This window comes from Bombina bombina, chromosome 7, assembly GCF_027579735.1.
Source record: "Bombina bombina isolate aBomBom1 chromosome 7, aBomBom1.pri, whole genome shotgun sequence".
Classification (NCBI taxonomy): Eukaryota; Metazoa; Chordata; class Amphibia; order Anura; family Bombinatoridae; genus Bombina; species Bombina bombina.
Genome location: NC_069505.1, coordinates 57,063,759 through 57,081,969, shown reverse-complemented (window position 1 = coordinate 57,081,969; position 18,211 = coordinate 57,063,759). Strand labels below are relative to the sequence as shown.

At 41.0% G+C, this 18,211-nt stretch overlaps 1 protein-coding gene across 3 annotated transcripts in view; it reads left to right on the top strand.

The window, feature by feature from the left end:
- ATG2A (autophagy related 2A) overlaps positions 1-18,211 on the top strand; it is a 514,214-nt gene that overhangs the window by 207,303 nt on the left and 288,700 nt on the right. For all 3 annotated transcript variants that reach the window (XM_053720124.1, XM_053720123.1, XM_053720125.1), the window contains exons 13-14: positions 11,793-11,876; positions 14,845-15,009. In XM_053720124.1, coding sequence (XP_053576099.1) covers positions 11,793-11,876; positions 14,845-15,009 — 249 coding nt within the window. The remainder of the gene's footprint in view (positions 1-11,792; positions 11,877-14,844; positions 15,010-18,211) is intronic.

The window sequence follows — 18,211 nt, the reverse complement described above, 5'->3', positions numbered from 1 at the left end:
CTTTATAAATGAAAAACTGTGTACATAGAATTTGACGGTAGATAAGAACCAAAAAGGCCCATCAAGTCTACCCATAGAGATAACAAGCTACAGATGGGCGCACAATGCAGGGCAGCGGCTTCTAAGGCTAATAAGATACTAGCGTGTATCAAAAGAGGCATTGATGCAAGGGAGGAAAGCATAATTCTCTCACTTATATATAAATCCCTGGTAAGACCTCACCTTGAGTATGGAGTGCAGTTCTTGAGGATCAATCTCAAAAAAAGACATTGCAAACTTTAAAAAGTTCAGAGAGGGGCCACAAAGCTAAGAAGGGGAATAGAGAATTTAAGCTATGAGGAGAGGTTAGCCAAACTGGGTCTATTTTCTTTAGAAAAAAGGTGCTTGAGAAGGTGACATGATTACTTTATATAAATATATTCAAGGCCCATATACAGAGATGGCGGAAGCTCTGTTTATTCCAAGAAATTTGTTTATGACGAGGTCACAATTTAAGGCTGGAGGAACATGAATGTTTTTTCATGCTTAGAGTAAAATTGTGGAACTCATTGCTTAAGGAGGTAGTGAATGCCAATACCTTAGATATATTTAAACATGGTTTAGATACGTTTCTGGTTAGAAACAGAATTCAGGGATATGATTGCTTATGTTAATTAGTTCAGCTTTCCAATTATATTAATGTAAGTTTGATTGGCTTCTTCTTTATTGTAAATCAAGTAGGATCTATATAAGTTGAACTTGATGGTCTTTTATCCTCTTTCATCCTCATCTACTTTGTAGATAACTGAATTCCTAGAGACTACAGTACAGAAGATAAAGCACCTTTCTGCTATATGAATTTCACAGGTTCTGGATTGTTTAACACAATTATTTAGGTGCTTGTACACTGTACACACACACACACAGGTGCACACCTTTTATAATAAAACCTCTTGGTAATTAACTAGAAAAAACTTACATTAATGCCAAAGTTCCCAATAAAACATTAAACAGCAATGAAATTCCAAACTTGTTAAATATATCTGATAAACATCAGAGAAATGCAAGCAATGAATAAAGAGAAATGCAAAGAAAACAGTGCAATATTTATTGTAAAAATCGAATAAAGTGAAGATGAAAATACACTTATATATGTGTGTGTGTGTGCACATATATATATATATATATATATATATATATATATATATAATTATTATTATATTATTTTTTTTTACAGAGATAAGTAAAAACTGGTGGAAAATGGTTGTCCTCATTACTGTTCCAGTAAATTGTAATCTTTTTCTTCTTAAATGGAAAAAGTCCATAGCTGCATTCATTACTTTTGGGAATTAAGATCCTGGCCACCAGGAGGAGGCAAAGACACCCCAGCCAAAGGCTTAAATACTCCTCCCACTCCCCTCATCCCCCAGTCATTCTTTGCCTTTCGTCCCAGGAGGTTGGCAGAGATGTGTCAGAATTTTAAATTTTTGTCTTTTATGGAGGGTAGTACTCTTCGGCATGGGACAGGAGTTTTAAGTAGTCCTGTCAGTCTCTCAGTGAGGGCTTGGGTGAAAGTTAGAGTCCGGCGATGCAGGGAGAGTCTCTCTGCGAAATCATCCGACTCATATTAACAGCTCCTCAAGCAATCGGCGTTGTCAAACTCCGCTGCCTGCTTTCTTCTCTCAAGTCCATGGTGGAAGCGAGGCCACTATTCGTCACACTTGAAAGGCTGTGTTCCTGTTTCGCGGCATAGATTCCGGTAAGATTGTTTCATTTGACTTTATCGTCAATGTACTGTAATGTGAATGTTTTCCCGGGAGGCTAATACCTTTGCGGGTCTAACTATATGACATAAGGGTCTCAGTGAGTCTCTGTTAGTATCTTGGGATCGAGGGTTAATATCTCCTGAGGGGGGTTATTGAACAGGGGGGTTCATAATCATGTTTGTTATGTGATTCAACCTGCTTATGTGTGATGTTTATGGGCTTGTGGTTGGAAGTGACGCAGCCTTTTGGTTGGGTGCGCTTTTTTGGACTATACGGTTAACCTTGTGTTAGGGTGTGGTTACACTCCGTTCCCCATTTCCGCATTCCTGACCGTTTGGTGAAGGAGATATTCTAGTCCACAGGGGTCTGGTCATAGGAGGTGGTGAGTGCCCCATTGTGGGTGTCAGGTGCTGTTTTTTTTTTTTTAATTCTTTAGTCCATATTGATATTTCCTCTATCCAGTTATGGAGGATTCTGATGCTGAGACTGTGATCCTTTCAGATTCAGTTACGGAGGATTCTGATTCCGAGACTATTTTAATTTCAGATTCAGATTCTGTGTCCGGTGATGACTCTTGATTTTGTTCTGTATGCCATATGAGAGCACCTGATTCCTCGGGCTCGGGGAATCAGGGGACTGCTAAACCATCAGTCGCTGGGTGCCCTGTCCCAAGAGGCGAGTTCCAAACAAATTCATACTTCTACACATGCAGGGAACCCAGTCTTTGGTTCCTCCATGTGGGGTGGTGTGTTCCCCCCAGAGGTTGCAGCACGTTTTCGCTTCCAGATAATGTTAGCGATGGTCCATCTGCATAGTATAGACGTTAATTTGAGATTGTGCTCATGTCCTATTGTCCCGGGTCTTCTGCCTTGGGTGGGCCTCTACAGTTCCCTGCGGGTATAACTGTTCCGGGATGTTGTCCCTTTCATAAAGGATTGCACACCTTAGCATGTTGCTTAGACATCCTTTTCAGTTATTGAATGACCCTATCATTAACAGATATGGGGACTTTCAGTCTGATAATTCGAATGGTGCACCTCATTAAGACATGGGGGGTTATCTCCTGTTTGTCATCTGTTTGACATCTTTCCCAGGTTTTTTTGTAAGATAGGGCTCCATTTGACTGGTCCTGCAGGCAGGCCTGTGTCTTTTGGGCGTTAACCTTCGGGTTGCCTTATATTTTATTATGTATCCGATGGAATGTCTTTTATTTGTGTTTGCTTCCTTTGGGAGCGATCTGGGATTGATACTCTTTGTTACTTCTTCGGAAGTTGTTTGGACATGTTAGTTCTATGTTTAATAATGTCTGTTTTCCTTTTTTCCCCTGTGTGGGAGAATTTATGTAGCTTGCCGGTTAGGACCCTGAGTACAGGCTGGTCCTGTCTAGTTTGTTTGGTTTGTGGCTGTTCAGACATGTGGCACTGTTTCTGCTGGATCGCTAGTAGCGCTGAGTGCTCAAGTTATCATTGTTTGTTATGTTCAACTAAGCAATCTAGAGGACCTGTGGGTTCACGAGGCAGGATAGGATTGTTTCAGTCCTTATAGCCTTCAGTCAGGGATGACCGGGCAGGGGAGTGATCCGCTGCATCACTCTCTCTGACATCTGATTTCATCAGAACCTAGTATTCCTCCTCCTTATAGGAGGGGGCTGGCAGGCATAATGCCCTGTTGCCACAGGTTAAGTGGTTTGGCCTTCAATTTTTAGGCTCCTGGATGGTCCAATGGGACTTGATCCAACAGCTTGTATGGATAGCTGTCCAGCAGTGGGAAGGTTTTGTATTTTGAAATCTATTGCAGCTTTTGGCACCTTTAAAGGGGTGCGTGTCAGCTGTTTCTATTGTATCTAGTTCTGGCTCTTACTCTAGGCCGCGTACGGTCCGTCTGAGTTATAAGACCTTGGGTCTTCTTCCATTGTCCCGGGTGGGTTAGATCTCCTTTTGGGGAATTTGTGTTCCGGACGTTGGTTGATCCCTGTGGGGATTTGTTTAGCTTGGGTTTTCCCGGAACTGGGAAGGTTTAGCACCTTTTCTCTCCCCTGTGTCCTCTGCCTGTGTGGAGGTGATTAGGAGACTAGTCCTGCTAGTAGGGTTTTGGGAACTTCGAGGTATCCCTTCTGTTGTCCTGTGGCTTTGTGAAGTCTCTTCATCGACTTCTAGCCTTGCTCCTTGGGAGTTGGACTTTATCTAGGGGTGGCTCCTTCATTTGGTCAGAGCTTTTGAGTTCTCTGGACTGTCTGGATTTTCTGGATATGCTCCATTCCTTTTGTCTGTCTTTTTGGCCAGTCGAGGTGTTTAGTTCCAGGGTATAGTTGCCTGAACTATTAGGTACCCGGACCTGTTTTTCTTTCCTGAGTCTTCCTCTTTGTGGGGCTTCGCTCCTGTCCCAGTTTTGGATTGTTTGGATCTCGGGGCTGGTCGGGATGTTCCACGGTAGTGGGAACTTGGACTATGTCCTTGCTCCATCTACCTCACTAGGTCTGGGTTGGCCGCTTTATCAGAGTATTTATTCCTCCTTGCCACAGCGTATCCCATGTCTCTGTAGTTAGCGGGGTGGCTTGCGCCTCAAGTTGGGTGGGTTTCTGCCCAGCTGCTGGCGCTGGATTCCAGTTTCTAGTGCCCCTTAGGGTTGCATTCCCCTGTTAGTTTGCCAGGGTACCAGTGGATTCTCTGCTCTGCAGGCGAATGGGTTGGCTGTGCCTCTGTCCGGCGAACTACTTGTGTGGGGGTCCTTTCTAGGACATTTTCTTCCCGTTTAGCCGGTGGCTTCGGGCCTTGAGGACGGTTATTGTCCTTTTCCCTTTTTCTTTAGGGGATATTCGCTTGTTCGGAAGACGGAGTCCTTACTAAAGGCTTCTCCTGGTCGGGAACTGGAAGGTGGATTTGGTTCCACCTGGAATCTTGCTTGTTCCATGTCAGACTGTGGGGCCTTGTTTTGATAGATCTTTCGGTCTATGACCTTGTCTTTTTTCAGAGTTGGGTTGTACTTGTACTCTGGGGTATGGCTCTGCCATCTTTAGGCTTGTTCCTAAACCGGTTTTGGTATTCTTTGTTTCCTTGTATTGGTGGTCCAGCTGGGTCTGCAGGTCAGGATACCTGAGCGGTCTATGGGTCACAGTATTCTTTGGGATGTGTGAGATTGCTGAGTCTTTTATGATAGCTCAGTCTGCTAGGAGATGGGTTTTATTTTCTCCTTGCTTCTTTGACAGGAGATGGTTTCCTCTTTCTTCGGGTTCTGATTGTATTCTCTCCTTCTCGTGGGGGCCTAAATTGAGGCTTTGTGTTCCCCTTTTTAGAGACCTGTGAGTAGGTCCGGCGGCTTAGGTTTCCTGGAGCGTGCCCTCTGTCGGGTTTTTTTTGTGCGGTCTGTTTTCTTGATGACTGCTTCTTTTTCCTTGCTGCTAGCTGGACAGCTAGCTCAGTATACTAATGCACTGTGGCTACTTTGCACTGTAGCAAACCAAGGGCGGCAAGTTTGTTCCCTGGCGATGTATACTCAGCCTTCTTCCTTTCGAGGTTGATTAGAGGAGCAGCACCTTGAGTCCCTTAGGGGGATTAGCTGCGCTTTACAAGAACATTCATGTTTTAACTCCCTCTGTGTTTTTCAAACTTGGGGTTTCGCCTGGTCTATTACATGCTCTTTTCATAGTTGAATACTTGGGTATTCTATGGACAGGCGCTGAGAGGACTTGGCCTCTTTGGTTGCGTTCCATGCTTGCAGGAGATGTCTTTTCGGTCTCAGTGCCCGGTATTATCCCGGATTTTGCCTGGTATAGGTGTGGCCTCCTTCCCGGTTTGGGTTCATTTGGGTCTCAGATTACTGGGCCCTCTCTTGGAGGTGCTGTTTTTTGCATTGAGGGACTTTTCGGTTTCCTCGGGCCTCCTTTGCTTTGTTCCCTTTGGGAATTTCGGCTGGTTTACCCTTCTTTTGTGAGGATTGTGAGGTGGGGGCAGACCGTCTATTGGGCGACGGTGTCTCTTGTAGACTGTTGGCTCAGTCGAGTCGGGTTTGCAGTCTCTAATTTGACTCTGGACTGGCTGCGAGTCAGTGTCACTGGGGCTTTTTCTTGAAAAAATTTTTAGCATCTTCGGACGAAGCATTTTTTTTTTTATTGGGTTGAGGTTCAGACCTGGTGCTTTCAGTATAGGCCGCTTATTGTACCCTCCCGTCTTGGCATTCAGTTTCCTCTATAAGCTTGGGTATTATTTTCCCAAATGTAATGAATGCAGCTGTGGACTCTTTCCATTTAAGAAGAAAAACATAAATTATGCTTACCTGATAATTTTCTTTTCTTCTGATGGAAAGAGTCCACAGCTCCCCACCCGTCATTTTATGTGGGGCATCCTTATATTCTTCTGGCACCTTTTCACCCTGATATTTCTTTTACTGTTACTTGTTCCTCGGCAGAATGACTAGGGGATGAGGGGAGTGGGAGGAGTATTTAAGCATTTGGCTGTGGTGTAGGGAATAAAGCACTCTTTTATAAATATGGAAATAGTTAACAAAATCTCATATTCAGAGACATATATGAAAGCCAAGAATAAGATACACATACTCATGCTACCATAGAATAATACATCAATATGTACAGTTTTAGTGAAAATAAGATAGTGAACTTTTTAAAACCAAATAGCTAAGTCATGTGACTAGCAATACCCCAAACATGTACGCATATCAATTATGCACAACTTTATATGGTACCACGCTACCACTAAACCCCATCTACCAATAGACGTTGGGGTGAAACGCGCGTAGGCATTGGATGCTATTGCCACGCGACCTATACCTACACATTGGACAACGCTGTTTCAGACGCCGCCGTTGCTGGCAAGATTGAACTGCTATTCCGGATTCAAGCTTGTTCGAAACTTCATCAAGGCTTGAAACAGCCGACATGAGAAGACAGATACGTTTTGATACAGTGCTGACATTGCACACGATTCCAGAATTTGGGATATAACTTATTGGCTTTACAAGTGCCTCTGCTCATGCCGCACTGTGGAAGGTTGATCTAACAAGACAACCTGTTTACGTAGAGACTGCCATTAATAGCATTCTATGGATGTTGACTGTCCTTTTAGGTTTGCCGTTATCTTGCAGTACTGTAATTGTTGATGATCTGCATTTTATTCTGTATAATGCTTTTCTCTTGCCACTTATTGCACAAGCTCTAACTTTGAAGCTATTACGCTCCACTTAGATCCCTAATAAGAACCTGCCCAGGCCATTCCTCCTTGTATTTTTCAAAGGGGGATCTGTGTGCAGCCAGGGTCTAGTGGTAGCGTGGAACCGTATAAAGTTGTGCATAATTGATATGCGTACATGTTTGGGGTATTGCTAGTCACGTGACTTAGCTATTTGGTTTTAAAAAGTTCACTGTATCTTATTTTCACTAACACTGTACACGTACATATTGATGCATTATTCTATGTTAACATGAGTATGTGTATCTTATGCTTGGCTCTCATATACGTCTCTGGATATGAGACTTTATTAAATATTTGCATATTTATAAAAGATTGCTTTATTCCCTATCTTTAAGGTACATGTATTTTGATGTCCCTTCTCTTTTCTAATAGTTTCTAGAAGTTGAAAGATATAGAATTAGCGCTAAAGGACCCAAAAAATAATGATCTCAGTATAATAAACTGCTATTGTGTTTACTTATAGAACCAAAATAATGTTCTTATATGAGGGATACAATATTATCCAGTTTAGGGATGTTGGGCTCAGTTTACACTGACTGCAGTCACTTTTTTTGAAAGCAGCTAATGTGCCGAGTCCTGGTGCTTAAAAACAATGTTTTATTTGGTATGTTTAAAAACTCAGATCAAAAGAGAAAAACTTATATATACTTGTGGAGAAATACATACATAAAACAATGTTACTGAAGCAAGTTTAATCTGGGTCTGGCTATCTGACTGAAACTAACTCGTAGAAAGTATGTAGCAGTCAGATGCCAGATCGTATATTGAGACAGAGTAAAAAATATTTAATAATCTGTGTTAAAAATGCACTTAAGAATTGATTAAAGGTGAGTGATTAAACTTGCTTCAGTAACATTGTTTTATGTATGTATTTCCCCACAAGTATATACATTTTTTGCTCTTTTGATCTGAGTTTTTAAACATACCAAATAAAACTTTTTTTTTAAGCACCAGGACTCGGCACATTAGCTGCTTTCAAAAAAAGTGACTGCAGTCAGTGTAAACTGAGCCCAACATCCCTAAACTGGATAATATTCTATCCCTCATATAAGATCTTTATTTAAGTTTTATAAGTAAACACAATAGCAGTTAATTATACTGAGATCATTATTTTTTGGGTCCTTTTGCGCTAATTCTATATCTTTCTACTCATTTCTTTTACCCTACTTGTTAGTGGTTTCAAGTACACCCTCTTAGAATATAGCAGCTCCAAGCAATACCATACCTCACCTACCAAGGTTTTAGACAGCACTCATTACTAATCTCTTATTTATATATATATATATATATATATATATATATATATATATATATATATATATATATATATATATATATATATATATATATATATATGTGTGTGTGTGTATGTCAAATGATTTATCGTGTGGGGTTTCGGGGACAATATCCCCTTTGTCAGACACACACATGAGCTGTGTGTGTATAGGCATGGGGCCATCTGTGTGTGTATAGGCATGGGGACAGCTGTGTCTGTAAAGGAATGGGACAGCTGTGTCTGTAAAGGAATGGGACAGCTGTGTGTGTGTGTGTGTGTGTGTGTTGGAATGGGACAGTTGCGTGTGTGTGTGTTGGAATGGGACAGTTGTGTGTGTGTGTAGGAATGGGACATCTGTGTGTGTGTGTGTGTGTGTGTGTGTAGGAATGGTACAGCTGTGTGTGTGTGTGTTGTAATGGGACAGTTGCGTGTGTGTGTGTTGGAATGGGACAGTTGTGTGTGTGTGTGTGTTGTAATGGGACAGTTGTGTGTGTGTGTAGGAATGGGACATCTGTGTGTGTGTGTGTGTGTGTGTAGGAATGGTACAGTTGTGTGTGTGTGTGTGTGTGTGTGTATAGGAATGGGACAGTTGTGTGTGTATAGGAATGGGACAGTTGTGTGTGTATAGGAATGGAACATCTGTGTGTGTGTGTGTATAGGAATGGAACATCTGTGTGTGTGTGTATAGGAATGGAACATCTGTGTGTGTGTGTATAGGAATGGAACATCTGTGTGTGTGTGTGTGTGAATAGGAATGGGACAGTTGTGTGTGTATAGGAATGGTACATCTGTGTGTGTGTGTATAGGAATGGACCATCTGTGTGTGTGTGCATAGGAATGGTACATCTGTGTGTGTGTGTGTATAGGAATGGAACATCTGTGTGTGTGTGTGTGTGTGTGTATAGGAATTGAACATCTGTTTATGTATAAGAATGGAACATCTGTTTATGTATAAGAATGGAACATCTGTGTGTGTGAATAGGAATAGGGACAGCTGTGTGTGTATAGGAATATGGACAACTGTAAAAAACAGAAACAAAGGCGCCACATGTGTAGATCAATGGATACCAAGATGTAAATCTGGACAAGACACAGGATACTCACAAACGTGAAGGCACTCTCTTGTGCCTGTTAGAGGCAGGCTGGTATTCTAAACAGCAAACCAGCTGGCTGTGTAAACGAATCCCCGTCGTAATGTCCTGGAAAGATGGATGTCCTTTTGGATGGTGTTTGTCCATGGAACTGGGCAGCAGCTGAGTAACATTTTACACAGAACTTACTCTGCTGAGCTGAGGAAATTGAGGACACTATCCAGGCAAGGACTGCCTTGCAGGACATCCATCTTTCCAGGACATCACGACGGGGATTCGTTTACACAGCCAGCTGGTTTGCTGTTTAGAATACCAGCCTGCCTCTAACAGGCACAAGAGAGTGCCTTCACGTTTGTGAGTATCCTGTGTCTTGTCCAGATTTACATCTTGGTATCCATTGATCTACACATGTGGCGCCTTTGTTTCTGTTTTTTACAGTTGTCCATATAAGAAAATTACATCACTTGTGAAGTGAAGACTGAGAGCTGCCTTCTTCATTTTTCCCTTGTTCAGACGGACTTTATTTGGGACTTTTTATTTGCACCATTTATTGGACTTCTTCCAGTATAACGTGTGTATTTTTACATATATACATTTGTATTTTTATTTTTATTGTCTGATCTACATATCATATTAATTTTCCAACCTAGTTTATATATGATTTTAACAATTTATATATGATTTTAACACTAGGACCACCCATACCACTTGCATAGTAAGCGCCTCCTATAGGTTATCTGTGACACCCAGTCACAGAGTTTCCAGTTTGTAGTGTGTATAGGAATAGGGACAGCTGTGTGTGTATAGGAATATGGACAGCTGTGTGTGTATAGGAACAGGGACAGTTGTGTGTGTGTGTGTGTGTGTGTATAGGAATAGGGACAGCTGTGTGTGTATAGGAATAGGGACAGCTGTGTGTGTATAGGAATAGGGACAGCTGTGTGTGTATAGGAATAGGGACAGCTGTGTGTGTATAGGAACAGGGACAGTTGTGTGTGTGTATAGGAATAGGGGACAGCTGTGTGTGTATAGGAACAGGGACAGCTGTGTGTGTGTGTATAGGAACGGGGACAGCTGTGTGTGTATAGGAACGGGGACAGCTGTGTGTGTATAGGAACAGGGACAGCTGTGTGTGTGTGTATAGGAACGGGGACAGCTGTGTGTGTATAGGAATGGGGACAGCTGTGTGTGTATAGGAATGGGGACAGCTGTGTGTGTATAGGAATGGGGGCAGCTGTGTGTGTGTGTATGAATGGGACAGCTGTGTGCGTGTGTATGAATGGGACAGCTGTGCGTGTGTATGAATGGGACAGCTGTGTGTGTGTGTAGGAATGGGACAGCTGTGTGTGTGTGTAGGAATGGGACAGCTGTGTATGTGTAGGAATGGGACAGCTGTGTGTGTGTGTAGGAATGGGACAGGTGTGTGTGTGTGTGTGTAGGAATGGGACAGCTGTGTGTATATAGGAAATGGGGACAGCTGTGTGTGTATAGGAAATGGTGACAGCTGTGTGTGTATAGGAAATGGGGACAGCTGTGTGTGTATAGGAAATGGGGGACAGCTGTGTGTGTATAGGAAATGGTGACAGCTGTGTGTGTATAGGAAATGGGGACAGCTGTGTGTGTATAGGAAATGGGGGACAGCTGTGTGTGTATAGGAAATGGGGACAGCTGTGTGTGTATAGGAAATGGGGGACAGCTGTGTGTGTATAGGAAATGGGGGACAGCTTTGTGTGTATAGGAAATGGGGGACAGCTTTGTGTGTATAGGAATGGGGACAGCTTTGTGTGTATAGGAATGGGGACAGCTTTGTGTGTATAGGAATGGGGACAGCTTTGTGTGTATAGGAATGGGGACAGCTGTGTATGTATAGGAATGGGGACAGCTTTGTGTGTATAGGAATGGGGACAGCTGTGTATGTATAGGAATGGGGACAGCTTTGTGTGTATATAAGAATGGTAAAAAGCTCTGTGTGTGTAGGAATGGGGACAGCTGTGCAGGTGTGGGCGTCTGGGAATTGAAATGCTAACTGTGTGGATTGGAGAGATGCCTTGTTTCGGGGATTGGTACTAGATAAGGGTAATGTTTGCTGAGGACGTCTCACCAGTCTCTCCACCTGACTATCCCCACCACCGTATCCAGCTTCATCACTTTCTGTTGCTTGCTGTGAAATCACTGAACAATGCAGTGAGGTTTAGATAATTACCTATGTAGATTATCATAATAGCTAATGAGACAAGTAAAACTGAACAAGGGCCTTTTAGTGAATTTCCCCTGTCTCTAGTATTAATCCCAAAGAGGGTTCTATAGCGTCACCTGCCATTCCAGCTAAAGAATAGGATAAGAAATCAGCCATACTGAGGGTAACATAAGAAATGATGAATCTGCAGCTGAAGAATTTTACCCACTGTGTTCCTATGAGTAAATGACAATCTGAATGTAATATAAATGCCTTGCTCTTTGTCTCACTGTGTCATAGCTTATGGTGTTTCGCAGCCCTGCCTCCTCCTCGCGTCCCTGCACACAGATACACTACAAGCGAAGCCACAGGAAGCCATCAAGAGTGAGTGCAGCCATTTTTATTCCTACCGCTACATTCTCGCGTATTGCCTCTCGCTACCTCTCTGTGCCACACCATATTCATTTTAGATTGTAGCCTCTAAAAGCGACATTGTAGGGAAAATCTCACATAATTTAAAATTATTTTTGTTTGTTTTTTTAATTTTTTTTTATATTATTTTGAAAAAAAATCTTTTTGTTCTGCTGCTTGTGGGGCACATTACAGCTCACCAATAGAACTCCTAGAGTTGTCCTTATTAGCCAGTTACCAGCTTATATCTAAGGATGTATTATGCCAAACATGCATTTCCTGTTAGATTCAAATCAGTTTAAACATCTTTAACTTAATCGTTATCATGTAAAAACAAAATATTTTTAATGTTAGAGACATGAAACCCAAACTGTTTCTTTCATGATTCAGATAGATTATACATTTTTAAACAACTTTCCAATTGAATTCTGTTAGGAATTTTGCCCCATTCTCTTGGTTTTTTTTATTGAAGAAGGCAGCAATGCACTCCTGTTAGCTGCATACATTTGTAACCCAATGAAAATGTGCATACAAGTTCAGCCACCAATCAGCAGCTAGCTCCAAGGTCCTGAGCCTATCTAGATATGCTTTTAACAAAGGATACCATGAGAATGAAGCAAATTAGATAATAGAAGTAAATTGGAAAGTTGTTTAAAATTTTATGCTCTTTCTAAATCATGAAAGAAAATGGGTTTCATGTCCCTTTAACTTTACTGCTGAGCCTATTCTCACTGTTGTACTGACTCCATTTTAGTGTTGCACTGATGGCATTTCCAGATCAGTTTCAGTGTTTTTTTTTCTGTGAGTTGCTCACACTTTTCTTACTGTGTAGCAAATCCGGCTCTTTCAAAAAATATGTTTTAAATTAAGTTGCAAAAATACAAAAAAAACTGCCACTAGTAATGCTCAGATCTCAAGACAATGATCATTTGCATTCTGAAGAGACAAGTGACCCTTATTCTAAAGAGACGTGTCTCCTGTTGTGAATGCCGCAAAGAAAGTTAGTGCAATCTCTTTCTTCCACTCAGTCTCTATCACACTGTCTCTTTCTTCCACTCAGTCTCTATCACACTGTCTCTTTCTTCCACTCAGTCTCTATCTCACTGTCTCCCTTTCTTCCACTCAGTCTCTATCACACTGTCTCTTTCTTCCACTCAGACTCAGTCTCTATCTCACTGTCTCTTTCTTCCACTCAGTCTCTATCACATTGTCTCTTTCTTCCACTCAGTCTCTATCACACTGTCTCTCTTTCTTCCACTCAGTCTCTATCACACTGTCTCTCTTTCTTCCACTCAGTCTCTATCACACTGTCTCTCTTTCTTCCACTCAGTCTCTATCACATTGTCTCTTTCTTCCACTCAGTCTCTATCACACTGTCTCTCTTTCTTCCACTCAGTCTCTATCACACTGTCTCTTTCTTCCACTCAGTCTCTATCACACTGTCTCTTTCTTCCACTCAGTCTCTATCACACTGTCTCCCTTTCTTCCACTCAGTCTCTATCACACTGTCTCTTTCTTCCACTCAGTCTCTATCACACTGTCTCTTTCTTCCACTCAGTCTCTATCACACTCTTTCTTCCACTCAGTCTTTATCACACTCTTTCTTCCACTCATTCTCTATCACACTGTCTCTCTTTCTTCCACTCAGTATCTATTACAGTCTCTTTCTTTCACTCAGTCTCTATCACACAGTCTCTCTTTCTTCCAGTCAGTCTGTACCACTGTCTCTCTTCCACTCAGTCTCTATCACACTGTCTCTTTCTTCCACTCAGTCTCTATCACACTGTCTCTCTTTATTCCACTCAGTCTCTATCACACTGTCTCTCTTTCTTCCACTCAGTATCTATCACAGTCTCTTTCTTTCACTCAGTCTCTATCACACTGTCTCTCTTTCTTCCAGTCAGTCTGTACCACTGTCTCTCTTTCTCCCACTCAGTCTCTATCACACTGTCTCTTTCTTCCACTCAGTCTCTATCACACTGTCTCTTTCTTCCACTCAGTCTCTATCACACTGTCTCTTTCTTCCACTCAGTCTCTATCACACTCTTTCTTCCACTCAGTCTTTATCACACTCTTTCTTCCACTCAGTCTCTATCACACTGTCTCTCTTTCTTCCACTCAGTATCTATTACAGTCTCTTTCTTTCACTCAGTCTCTATCACACAGTCTCTCTTTCTTCCAGTCAGTCTGTACCACTGTCTCTCTTCCACTCAGTCTCTATCACACTGTCTCTTTCTTCCACTCAGTCTCTATCACACTGTCTCTCTTTATTCCACTCAGTCTCTATCACACTGTCTCTTTCTTCCACTCAGTCTCTATCACACTGTCTCTTTCTTCCAGTCAGTCTCTATCACACTGTCTCTCTTTCTTCCACTCAGTCTCTATCACACTGTCTCTTTCTTCCACTCAGTCTCTATCACACTGTCTCTCTTTATTCCACTCAGTCTCTATCACACTGTCTTTCTTCCACTCAGTCTCTATCACACTGTCTCTCTTTCTTCCACTTAGTTTCTATCACACTGTCTCTCTTTCTTCCACTCAGTATCTATCACAGTCTCTTTCTTTCACTCAGTCTCTATCACACTGTCTCTCTTTCTTCCAGTCAGTCTGTACCACTGTCTCTCTTTCTCCCACTCAGTCTCTATAAGTAACCTAAACCTTACTATCTGCTATCAGCACATCTCTTTCTGTGTTTCCATTCTTTGCTTCCCCATCTCTTTCTGACATGTTTCTTGCTGCCTTAATCATGCTGTGTTGTCTTTTCCCTTCATCAGATTTTCCTCCTTTTCATTCTTTTATTTTTTTTATTATCCTACTTTTTATTGTTACCTATTCCTGCATGTTATCCGTCTTTCCTGTCTTTCCTTCTCTCTCTTCTGTTCTTGGCTTTCTACTGTATATTGCATCTACCGTCCCTCTCACTCCTTGCTCCCTCTCTTAGAGCAGCCGTAAGAAACAACCCGCAAAGGTCAACTCAGAGATCCTGGTGGAGTTGGAAGAGTTTCAGTCTGATCTGGATCTAGGGCTGATTGACAGGCTTGGATCCCTCTTTGAGGATGCAGTTGGGAATGAGACGGTATCTGCTGGGCACCTTGATCTGCACACGGTAACTCAGAAATCATGCAAAACTAAATTTGTCTCGCATTCACCTTGACATAACGTGAAGCAGTAGATTGATCACTCTGGATTTAATAGTAGGGCAGTAGGGAAGACTCTGGTAATTACAGGCCTGTAAGCCTTATCTTCAGTAGTAGGGAATTTTAAAGGGAAGAATGACATCTTACATAAAGATTTATTGGACCAAAAACAGCATAGTTTTATTTCTGGAAGATCACGTCATACTTATCTTATTGATTTATTTGACTATGTAACTAATGTGTAATTGTAGCACAATTCATAAATTGTATTGACTTGACTCAAAACTTGTTAAGTGGGTAGAATGCTGGCTTAAAGGGACAGTATTTAAAGTTAAAAAAAAACTTTCATGATTCAGATTTAGTGTACAGTTTTTAAAAGATTTTTAATTTACTTCTACTGTCTAATTTCTTTTGTTCTAATGGTATCCTTTGTTGAAAAGCATAACTAGTTAGGCTGAGGAGCAGCTATGCACTACTCAGAGCTAACTGCTGATTAGTGGTGACACATATATGCCTTTTGTCATTGTCTCACCTGATGTGTTCAGCTAGCTCCCAGTAGATAATAGAAGTAAACTAGAAATTTGTTTAAAATTCTATATTCTTTCTGAATCATGAGAAAAACTGTTTCATTCCCTTTAAGTGTTTTAAATAAATGGAGTGTATTCAGCAGAGGGGGCAGTTACTAGAGGTGTTACAGGGGCCTGTTTTGTTTAACATATTTGTCAGTGATATCAGCAGACGGCTCCAGGGGAAGGAGTATCGCTTTGCAGAATGTAAAAAAAAAGTTCTGGGGGGTGTGACCAAATGACAATTGATAAAAAAAAAATAATAATAATCATAACGTATATAATGATGAACACAATAAAGAAAAATCCAAAGGTTTATTTGCAGACTTAAAGTGATTGTAAACTTTAATGAATTAAAGGCCAGTATCAAAAAATAATCTTAAAAACAGGGGCACGTTAATTCATTAAAGTTTACAAAGACCGTTATTTTTTAAAATACTTACCTTTGCATTATGGTAATCATAACGCTGACCCTCCACCCGCATCTCCTGCTTTCTTTAGCATATTGATGATGAATCCGGCTTTCTCCAATTGTTGCGTGCCCCTTTTCGCGTCCAGCTCCTGGGATACGCAACGATTGTAGGAAGCCAGATTCATCTTCCATATGCTAAAGAAAACAGGGGATGCGGGTGAAGGATCGGTGTTATTTTTACATTAACGAAGAAGCATTCAAGGAGGAGAAGGTGATCCTCCACAGACCCTTAGTTCTTCAGAAAATCAGGACTTTGCTTCTTTTCATTTTAGGGAAGTCTTGGATTCCTTAAAGGGTCATGAAACCCAAATTCACAAAAATGCCTCTTTTCATTGGTTCACCAGATGTCTTCCGATAGCTCTCAGTAGTGCATAGCTGCTCCTTCAAAAAAGAATACCAAGAAAGTAAAGCAAATTGGATAAACAAAGTAAATGGGAAAGTTGTTTAAAATAACATGCTCTATTTGGAGCATGAAAAATAAGAAAAAGAAAAATGTTGGGTTTCATGTCCCTTTTAAAGGTAGATAATAATGTAACTACTGATAACCACTGAAACGAATCAATAGTTTCTTTAAACCAGCTCCCAAAAAGCCACCTGCCTTCCCAGTTCCTGACTCTGAAATCACAAATAAAGAATGGTAACAACCAAGTGTTTCTTTTATTCAGTCTGCCAAATTTAAATATTTTTTTCTCTTGTTAAGTGTATCCAGTCCACGGATCATCCATTACTTATGGAATATATTCTCCTTCCCAACAGGAAGTTGCAAGAGTCCACCCACAGCAAAGCTGCTATATAGCTCCTCCCCTAACTGCCATTACCAGTCATTCTCTTGCAAGCCTCAACATAGATAGGAGGTCGTGAGAGTCTGTGGTGATTTATACTTAGTTTATTCTTCAATCAAAAGTTTGTTATTTTTAAATGGCACCGGAGTGTGCTGTTTTTCTCAGGCAGTATTTGGAAGAAGAATTTGCCTGCGTTTTTCTATGATCTTAGCAGACGTAACTGAGATCCATTTGCTGTTCTCACACATTCTGAGGAGTGAGGTACTTCAGAGGGGGAATGGCGTGCAGGTTTTCCTGCAGATAAGGTATGTGCAGTAAAATATTTTTCTAGGAATGGAATTGACTAAGAAAATACTGCTGATACCGAAGTAATGTAAGTAAAGCCTTAAATGCAGCGATAGCGACTGGTATCAGGCTTATTAATAGAGATACATACTCTTATAAAAATGTGTTTTAAAACGTTTGCTGGCATGTTTAATCGTTTTTTAACGTACATTGGTGATAACACTGTAATGTTGGTATAGCCTTAAATGCAGTAAAAGCGACTGGTATCAGGCTTATTAATAGAGATACATACTCTTGTAAAAATGTGTTTTAAAACGTTTGCTGGCATGTTTAATCGTTTTTAACATATGTTTGGTGATAAAACTTATTGGGGCCTAAGTTTTTTCCACATGGCTGGCTTAAATTTTGCATAGAAACAGTTAACTGAAGCTTCCCACTGTTGTAATATGAGTGGGAGGGGCCTAATTTAGCGCTTTTTTGCGCAGTTAAAATTACAAAATGAATTATCCAGATTCCCTCAGCAGTCCCTTGAATACTACAGGACATTTCTAAAGGGCTAAAAAGACTTCCAAAATCGTTTATAGGGAAGGTAATCCACAGCTCTGCTGTGGCAGTTTTGTTGTGTCTGTTTTTAAAAACGTCTATGTCGTTTTTTTTATCTGTTTTTTGCATTAAGGGGTTAATCATCCATTTGCAAGTAGGTGCAATGCTCTGTTACCTTATTACATGTACTGTAAAAATTTTGTTTGTTTTACTGCCTTTTTTCACTGTTTTTCAAATTTTGACAAAATTTGTTTCTCTTAAAGGCACAGTAACGTTTTATATATTTGCTTGTTAACTTGATTTAAAGTGTTTTCCAAGCTTATTAGTCTGTTCTAACATGTCTGACGTAGAGGAAGCTCTGTGTTCATTATGTTTTAAAGCCATGGTGGAACCCCATCTTAGAATGTGTACCAGATGTACTGATTTCATGTTAAACAATAAAGATCATTTTTTGTCTTTAAAAACATTATCACCAGAGGATTCTGTCGTGGGGGTAGTTATGCCGACTAACTCTCCCCACGTG